Here is a 9,224-nt window from a genome sequence, read left to right on the forward strand (position 1 = left end):
GTTAAACCACTATTATTTCATAAACAGATATACAAGCCACTATGTCCGATTACTTTTGCCTGATTCAAATTTAAATCTTCGGTCGATTGGTTTTGACTGCTTTCTATTCAAGATGGCGGCTACACCAGCAACGAATCCTTCACAGTTGCTCCCACTCGGTTCGTAATAATCTTAATTTCTGTGTTTTTTTGTGATTCAGGTAACAGAACCTCTGGATGTGGGTCAGAAACAATGCGATGTTTTTATTTTTTATTTATTGTGACGCAGCCACGACGAGCTTCATGTTGGAGGGTCAGATGTGATGAAACAGAGTAAAGCTGCCATTTATCAAACGCACGTTTTGAAAATAAGACTAAATTAGACAATAAAAGGTTTTGAGCTGCATTCTATTTCTAAAAGTAAATTCACAGAAGCAGAACTTTTCCAAGATGAACGCCGCTTTAACTAATTAGACACCTGTGTTCCTGTCCAAATGGTTGCTCCAGTAGCAGTCAGTCCTGCAACGAATCAGAAGAGGCCTCTTACTGAAGACTGTCGCTAAATAACTTTCATGACATGCCAACAGCTCAATATCTAGGTAGCAGAGATGATATTTCACAGTAACATGGTCCTGGATGACACCATTAGGTGTTAGCTAGCACTGCTAATCCACTTCATTCGCTTTTGCTGCTCCTCCTCAAATCTGGTCTAAAAATGTAAATGGTATAACAGTTGTAACGTGTTTTACTCGGTTTTCCAGAGCTTGTGGATAAATGTATCGGCTCCAGGATACACATAGTGATGAAAACGGACAAAGAAATCGTCGGCACGCTGCTCGGCTTCGACGACTTTGTCAGTATCCTTTCTGAGACTCACTAATGGGTTCTGGTCTGAAACCACCAGGTGTTTGGTAGGTGAGGGCTGGATGACAGGACTGTGCAGCTACACCTGTAGCCACGCCCCCTACCTGGGAACCCTCACAGTTCTGCTCCTTAACTCTTGACTTTCAGACATGGTGCTGGAGGATGTCACTGAATTGTAAGTTATGTTTACACATCCATCCACCTGTCCATCTGTTTATTCATCCATTTAATTATCATCCATCCTCTATCTATCCATCCGTTTATCCATCGATATTCATCCATCCATCTATTCAACCATCCATCCCTTTATCCATTCATCCAACCACCAAGTTTCATATCCATCAATTCATCCATCAATCTATTCACATTCATTCATCCATCCATTTTTTTTGGATGGATGAATGTATTCATCCATTTATCCATCATCCATCCATATTCATCTATGCATGAACATGGATGGATGATGGATTAATTCAACCATCAAAATGGTCATCCATCCACCCAGATCCCTATTCATCAATTTTTCCCTTTTTCTGGATGTTCTGCTCATGGTTCTGATCCGCTTTGGTTCTGGTCCGTTGCAGTGAGATCACCCCAGAGGGAAGGAGGATAACCAAACTGGATCAGATCCTCCTGAATGGGAACAACATCACCATGGTAACCAACATGGCCGCTGCTTGCTTTCGGTTGGGCTGCATTCCATTTCTCTGAGTGATTCACCCTGAAATGTTTCCCCCTCTGCAGCTCATCCCCGGAGGAGAAGGACCCGAGGTGTGACCGCCCAGCTGCCTGCGTTCGCTCCTCACTTTCTGATACTCTGATTTTGTAAAAGGAAAATGCTTTTTGTTAAGAGTCTTTTTTTTTTTAATTTTATGTTTGGTAGATAAAAGATGCATCATGTCGGGTTGTTTTCAGTTTCAAATAAAAGAGAATTTCCAACAGCTTGCAATAAAAAAAATGTTCTTTATTTATTGACGAGTTCAATTTAGTGCAAATGTTGGATCAGAAATGAAGTGTTGCAGAAAGTAATGAAGCAATGAAACCAACATCCAGGTAATTATTTTAGGACTGTAGAGGGGAAATTAGGAAACTCGGGTCAGACTGGATTCAGTCGCACAGCTTGGATTGATTTGTTGATCAGTACATCGACGACTTCTCCTCTCCCTTCGGATTGGTCACCTTCTCCAGGTTCTTGACGATGATGTCATAGAGTTCAGCCTGAAGAAAACGGATGAGAGAAATCAGGATTCACTTTTTAGGCTTTTCAATGGATTTAAGTTGCTTTTTTACTCTTATTTAGAGGAATATTTAAGCTGGATGATACATTTATTTTCAGTTCATTGAATTTTTGGATTTTGAAAGTTTAAATGTAGGAAAATCTGGATTGTTTTCCCCATAAATCAGAGTGATGTCAGCATGCCCAGAGCGACCATCTTGTTTTACGTCTGTATTTGGACTTTGAATTCAGGTCAACTCGACAACAGAATACTAATATTAAGTCACAATATTACAATAATAAAGTAATCAAAGTCATTACTTGAAAAAAGTTGTAAAATTAGAAAAATAAAGTAATCAATAGAATTAATTTGTAAAATTAGGAAAGTAAAGTCATAATATAACCAGAATAACGAAGTTATATTACCAGAATAAATTTATAATATTACAACAGTTATGTTAGGTGAAAAAAGTCCTAATATTACCAGAATAAGTCAGTAAAATTAGGAAAATAAAGTATTAATAGTTTAAGGAATGTTGAGCATCTTAAGTTACATATTTAGTAGAAATACTTTATCTTTTAACACATCATCAATTTATTATCCAGATCAGGACTTTGAAACAATCGTGCAAACAACTGCATATTTTGAAAAAACAACTACACTCACATCAGATTTTGATAAATTTGCTTTTTTTTCATTAAAATAAATTTTTTTCTGATAATATTCTGGTAAAATTGTGACTTTATTCTGATAATTAAACAAAAATCCCAGTGAGTTGGCCTTACACCAGTATGCAACTCACAGAAAGTTTGACTGAAATAAAAGCCATTTTTTGAAAATATTGAAATCAGAAATTCAATTTAGTGTAATTTAATATGAGGCCCAACAAACTTTCTCTGTAAACCAGGATCAGCAGTGAAGGAAACACTGCCGTGAATTTTTTTTGGTGAGTTTCCTGACGGGCAGCATAAACAGGGAGAACAGGTTATGGCTGGGAGGGTTTCAGTAACACGTCTCGTATATTTTGTGTTATTAATGTAGCATGAAGCTTCCAGACATCGTTTAATCATATTTTGTGGGATTCGTTGCCATGATGAGAAAAAAAGTATAAACAAATCCTTTGTATTATTTTTCAAAATAAACACAAACACTGCTGTTAAAATATGAATCCATTATGAAACCGGCTACTTCAGGGCACCGTTTGCATTTAAGAAATACGATCTTTACTGCTAAACAGCATGAAATAACTTGTTTATAATAAAATATTTATTTATGTCAATATAACAGTAACAATTGCAACAATATTCTAAGTGGGATTTTTAAACATTTTTATTGTTGCTGCAATAAATCACAAATAAATCCACAATTAAATAAGAATTTTTCACAATAAATTATAAACTGCATTTGCTTCAATTACCAAAATGGAATAGATTAATAATGGAACATTTCCCTGTAATACATACATAGCACACATATTTAATTAAAATGATAATATTTATTTAACTTTAATTATAGTGATTGTTCATCCACTATAATTACAATTAAATAAATATTATATTGATGAGTTAACTACTTAGGTGTAGTTCTCATATATGTGGATTATACATCTAATAAATGTATAAGGAAGGTTATATTGATATGTTTATACTTCTATCCATTCCTTTTAATATGTAAAACATAAGTTTTGACATTATGTTTTATGCTGTAAGTGTTTTTTGTATATATATTTTGGACCAAATTATATAATTTGGTCACCAGCTTAGCCAGGTTGCCACAGATTTTCTGAACAGGTTGCAAAATTCTGCCATATTACAGCTGCAGCTCTAACGCTGCGTTCCATTTAGAGTTAAAACTCGGAACGTCCAACTTCCAAGTTGGAAGCAAAAAAAAATTACTGCCATAATAGTGTTGGCTATCGGTAGAAGGGAGGAGTTGGAAACATAACTGGAACGCGGAAAAGTGGGAAATTACGTTCCTCCGACTTCCCAGTTATGATTTCCAATGTAAATGGAATGCAGCATGTTGGTATTGCTGTTTTATAATTAATGCAACTGAGCCCAAGTGTCAAAGCAATGATGCAACAACAACATTTAATCTCAAGCTATTTCATGCCTTCTGCGCTGAAATGGATTCACTCATATCGGCATGCTGGATGCTTGAAACAATCATTAGGACATTTAGATGCTTAGTTTCTTAAGTGTGTTTCACAACTAAGCAAAGAAACTATAACATTACAGCTTAATTATGAGTTTCCTTATATTCTTATAAGTATTTTCTATTTACTTACGTAAAATCCACGGATGTCCAGGACGATCACTCTGATCTCAGAGAAGATTGCTCCATCCTTCTCATGAACAAGTGAGCGGTAGTCCATCTGACAGCAGAAAGAAGCTAATATTTTAGCACAAAGACGAAAACATTTTACATAAATTCCCATGTGTTTATTCAAATTAAACAGTTTCGTACCACATGAGTATCTTTGGAGGCTTTAGCGACGGCGTCACCCCTCTCTGAAAAGTACCTGTTCAAACAGAAACAACCACAGCTGAGCACTAATATATACACTACTGGCATGCTTTACAGAAAACCTTATCCTCGTCGTACTTGTTGATGTTGGTCTGAAAACCATCAACTTTGGTCTTAACTGCAGCAATTCTCTCCAAGATCTTCTCCTGTGGTTCAATTAGAGATTTCAAGTTAAGATTGGAGGAACAGCCGAATCTCATAAAATCAACGCAAGGCCGAAGAACTGATGTACCTGGATGGCGACGCCAAAGTCATTTCCATCCTCTATTTTGGGAATGAGGTGCTGGATCCAGCAGGAAACCTGCAGGCATCAAATGGAATCATCAATGGTTTTTCATCCATTCATCTATCAGAGGACAAACGACGAGGAATTCACAATATATTGAAATTAACATCGGTATTGTATGATTGTTTTAAAGCATTGTACCAAGAATACATTTTAGGGCTTTATTTCTTTTCTTTTTACATTTTAGGAAACATTTTAATAATCTTTGTCGTTTTTTATTTTAACTATTGATATTAAGTACTAATTTATTCAAGTATGGTAGACATGCTTTTAAACTTTACTAAGATAAAATTTAGGTTGCACGATTTATTATTAATTAAGTATGATTTAATTCTGATTTTTAACAATGAAAACCACCATATAGAGACATTCAAGTAGACTTGAAATAGTAATTAGTAATAGTAATTAAACAAAAAACTGTAAATTACCCCCCCCCCCCCCAAAAAATAAAACAAAGCACAAAAACCCCAGCGAACACTTTGCAATAAAATGGATTAAAAGTAAAATCTAAATTAATTAAACAGAAAGCAAATAAAACAGGGCATCTAAAAGGCTTTATGTATTCTGTGCTACTATAATTGTTATAAGAGTTAGATAAAGACTGTATGCCGTTACAACTAGATATGCTTTTTTTTATTCTAAACCTTATATGTTTATACCTACACTAAAGTAAAAAACTAAAATTACATTTCTTGTTTTTGCCCACAATTTTGAGTAATAAAACTGATTCTATGCTGAAGTAAAAGATAAATAAATCTGAGCATCCACAGTAATTACAGTAAAATCCAAAGCACTGATAATCTTTTTTATTTACCGCCAGGATGGTTTCTCTGAGATCCATGATCTCCGGCTTCACTTTGTCCAGAAGCAACATGATTTTCTCGTTTCCTTTGATGTAGCCACATTTTGGAGCTGAGGGACACAAAAACAGCAGCTGAAGGGATTTTTCTCCAACTACACAGAAATATTACCTTCACAAACAGAGTCTTCCAGGACATCTTACCTTTCTTCTTCTTCTTCTCTTCCTCCTCGTTCTTGTCTGTTTCCATTTCCTGGAAGATAAACGGCAGAAATGTCAGACTTTTGGGTTTATGTGAAACCAGGTTGTCCTTTTGGCAGCTGTTGCTTGGGAATTTATCACTAATAAAACACAGATCAGCCTATAAAGAAAAGCATAAAATCTAGTACATATTTATTGCGCAGTAATTATAGAGGGTGAGAATAATTCAGGCACCTGTTGTTTTGGAATAAAGTATTTCTCACCACTGAACTACTGGTTCCTACTGAATAAATACACAAATTACAGGTTAAATGTTTTTAGGATGACGCAATGAACGAAGCTTAGAAGGAAAAATAGAAACTACACAAACCAGTTGGGAAATATACAATAATAGAGAAGTGAGGAAGCCGTTATTAACTCTTTATGTCAGCAATTTTTCTAGCCCTTTTGCATAATTTAACAGTTCTGTCCACGTTGACCCAAATTCGCTTATATTTTAATTTGGACATGAATTTAAAGAAGTTGATGGGTTGGAATCAACTTTCTTTCCTTTAGCTAAAATGTTTGAAATTGTGTTTTCAGTGACTCAAACCAGCATCCTAATTCATGCCATAACTGCAAGAATCAAAATATACTTAGTTTTTACTAAAGAAGCAAACATGTGACAATTATTGATTTAATTGCCCTTCATACCTCAGTAATTCATGATTAGAGTTGGACAAAGTTGAATTTTGCTGCAAAGAAACAAACTAGACTACTAGAAAACTACATGTATGAAGGGCTGAAACACATGATTATGTGACTGCTGTCCACAAGGAAGCATGCATAAATAATAGAAACTAATTCAAAGTGTTTATGACTAAAATAAAGGAATGAAGGGATCACCTCGTCTTCTGGAGCAGGAGGATCTGGGACGGGAATATCCAGAGGAGCCTGGAGTGAGGACATGTCTGTGATGCTGAGAGCATCATCCTGGGGAAAACAAAAAGAGAAATTTAATTAAAATAGTCACCCCGGGAGGGGTATGGATTAAAACAATAAGAAATAGTTTGTATACTGAACCCTGAGGAAAGCGTCCAGTTTAATTATCTTCATAGGAATAAAACTGGAAAACAGATTTTCAGCCTGGAATCACAAAACAAACCCATCAGGAGCTGCAGGAGGAGGATTAAAATGGGAATTATTTCAATTTTCTGCACAATCAAGGGACACAAACCTCATGATAGATGGACTGGCGGAAGTTTTCCACCTGTGTTACAGACAAAAAGAAAAATAAACTTGCTGAGTCACGTTTGCAGAAAGCTTTCTGGATTTACTTTCGCTTTCCTCTGAGAAACGGGACTTTCCGCCGCTTTTACGCTCAAAAACAACTTCCTTTCACATTTTATTACAGCCAACATTTACAAAACCTGCACAAAAACCGAGTTACATTTAAAAAATAAGTTTCGGTCCAACTCTTTAAGTCCTGCCCCGATCGGAGCAGATCGACTCACCTTGACTGCGTGGTCTCTGCTAATTTTCAGGGTTGCTGCCTTTGACATGATGGAACTTTACCGCTTTAAAAACAATAAGATTTAAAATAAATAAACCCACAGAATGGATTTTAAATATATATTTTCTATGCGGCTGCAGCTGAGGTCTGTTTGTCTCCTCCGTGGGTGTGAGATATTTTATTTCCTCATTCAGTTTACTTTCGATTACACCTCGCACCTCCCACCGACAGTGTCCCTCCTCTGATGAAACTAGTGCCCAAACGACTTGCGCTGAAAAGGCTGTTACTGAGCATGCGCAGTAGAAACAGGAAGTCAATATGCCTCCATTAGCGTAACAAAAATGATCTGAAACTAAACTACAAGCATATGAGACGCGTTTATTAGTATTTATATTTCACATTTCCAACACGAAGGCAATTCAAAATGCTTAAAACCAGTGCTTAAAAGTGATTTAAATGAAAGAAAATCAACAAACATTACGTTGCAAACTAAAGGGAAACGTATTCATGCCATTTTCAATGTAGTTGTCATTAATAAAAACACTATACTTTCCCATTTTTACTTTAAAGACGGTTTAAACTGGCTTTTGGCAGGTGGAAACAAGACAAGATCCGCTTTTACTTTGAAAATTCCCCAAAAACCCAACCGGAAGTAGATTTTAGTCTGCAGTCCTCAAATGTGTATTTCCGCATGAACAGTTGCTCACACACGGACCGAAGTGTCCGAGTAAGATGAGGGTGTGTACAAGACATTATTGGGACAAAGTAAAGAATTAAAAACTCTACATTTAAGCGGAAGCAGAAAAAAAACCTGTCAAAATCAGTATAAAGAGCGACAGCGGTGAGTAAACGAGCAAAACAGCTAGCTTGTTGTGGACTCTGATTTCAGGTTTCACTTTCAGCTGAACTGACATTGCTTTCTTAACTTATCGATCTAACAGCGTTGTAACACAGTTATAGAATGTTTAATTTAATTTAATTTAATTTAAATAAGCATCACTGAAAGTGATATTTTTGCTTTTCTCAGCTGTTATTTCTGTAACTAATATTAGCCCGGGTTGGAGTTTCTCATTATGTCATGTAGAGTTAATTCAAAAGTATTCAAACGGACACGAAGGCTGCATGCCATAAATGTGAAATTTTTCCTGCTAAAATGTTTATTATAATGACATGAATAGTTTTAAATCTGTAGTTAGGATATCACAATTCATTTCCAAGCTCTTCTTATCGACCTCATTTACTTTTTCCGCTCCTCTTTAAATCTCTGTCTGATACTGACTAAAAAAGAAGTGAAATAAAAGCAAAAGAGAGTTTGCAAAGTTAGTAGTTGCAAGCATTTTGTGAATTGTTCTATTTAGAAAACAAAACAAAAAGTACTGAGTGAAGGGAGATTTTATAGAATAGGAAAACAAGTTTATAGTTAATGTCTCGATATAGTACTCAGATGAAGAAAGACACAGCTAAACACTAAAACAATTATGCACAAGTACATACTATGGGAAATAATAAAACATTATTTAAATTAAAGGTTGTAATAGAATTGTAATTGAACTAATTTCAGTAATAATGCTTGAGTAATTCAGAGGGGAAAGTTGGTGAAAAGGATCATAATTCATGTCAGTATGAATCCGTATGAAGACAAAAAACAAACTTTTAATTTTTAGCAAATAAAACTGCAGCTATAGTTTCTGCAAGCATGGAGTCAGAGGAAACCAGTGACATCAGCTGCGTTTCCATTACAGATGTGTGGAAAACGTTGTTACATCCATCCATCCATTTTCTTACACCCTTGTCCCTCAGTGGGGTCGGGAGGGTTGCTGGTGCCCATCTCCAGCTAACGTCCCGGGCGAGAGGTGGGGTC

The 9,224-nt window shown here is 35.8% G+C and overlaps 3 protein-coding genes across 3 annotated transcripts in view; 2 read left to right on the forward strand and 1 right to left on the reverse strand.

The window, feature by feature from the left end:
• The first annotated feature begins 50 nt into the window (after positions 1–50).
• lsm5 (LSM5 homolog, U6 small nuclear RNA and mRNA degradation associated) lies at positions 51–1,791 on the forward strand. The gene is made up of 5 exons (XM_008396421.2): positions 51–158; positions 740–835; positions 990–1,017; positions 1,427–1,499; positions 1,587–1,791. The coding sequence occupies exons 1-5, from the start codon at positions 113–115 to the stop codon at positions 1,617–1,619; spliced, it is 276 nt and encodes a 91-aa protein (XP_008394643.2). The 5' UTR covers positions 51–112; the 3' UTR covers positions 1,620–1,791.
• On the reverse strand, positions 1,786–7,602 carry psme2 (proteasome activator subunit 2). The gene is made up of 11 exons (XM_008396422.2): positions 7,365–7,602; positions 7,088–7,120; positions 6,934–6,996; positions 6,757–6,843; positions 5,875–5,923; positions 5,686–5,783; positions 4,818–4,886; positions 4,664–4,731; positions 4,526–4,580; positions 4,347–4,433; positions 1,786–2,060 (listed from the first exon to the last, which is right to left on the reverse strand). Exons 1-11 carry the CDS (start codon positions 7,410–7,412, stop codon positions 1,980–1,982), a joined length of 738 nt encoding a protein of 245 aa, XP_008394644.1. The 5' UTR covers positions 7,413–7,602; the 3' UTR covers positions 1,786–1,979.
• Positions 7,603–8,026: 424 nt separating this feature from the next.
• The window catches only part of rnf31 (ring finger protein 31), a 17,423-nt gene continuing 16,225 nt past the window's right edge, over positions 8,027–9,224 (forward strand). The window contains exon 1 of the mRNA XM_008396424.2: positions 8,027–8,204. The gene's annotated coding sequence lies outside the window, so the exon portion shown is untranslated. The remainder of the gene's footprint in view (positions 8,205–9,224) is intronic.

Source organism: Poecilia reticulata, linkage group LG20 (genome assembly GCF_000633615.1).
Source record: "Poecilia reticulata strain Guanapo linkage group LG20, Guppy_female_1.0+MT, whole genome shotgun sequence".
NCBI lineage: Eukaryota > Metazoa > Chordata > Actinopteri > Cyprinodontiformes > Poeciliidae > Poecilia > Poecilia reticulata.

Excerpts from the sequence above, each read along its gene's own strand:
- psme2 (XM_008396422.2), bottom strand. The coding sequence starts at position 7,412 with ATGTCAAAGGCAGCAACCCTGAAAATTAGCAGAGACCACGCAGTCAAG. Across the intron at positions 7,121-7,364 it reads GCAGAGACCACGCAGTCAAG|GTGGAAAACTTCCGCCAGTC; the intron begins GTGAGTCGATCT and ends TCTGTAACACAG. Across the intron at positions 4,732-4,817 it reads ACTTTGGCGTCGCCATCCAG|GAGAAGATCTTGGAGAGAAT; the intron begins GTACATCAGTTC and ends ATTGAACCACAG.
- lsm5 (XM_008396421.2), top strand. The coding sequence starts at position 113 with ATGGCGGCTACACCAGCAACGAATCCTTCACAGTTGCTCCCACTCG. Across the intron at positions 836-989 it reads CGGCTTCGACGACTTTGTCA|ACATGGTGCTGGAGGATGTC; the intron begins GTATCCTTTCTG and ends CTTGACTTTCAG. Across the intron at positions 1,500-1,586 it reads ATGGGAACAACATCACCATG|CTCATCCCCGGAGGAGAAGG; the intron begins GTAACCAACATG and ends CCCCCTCTGCAG.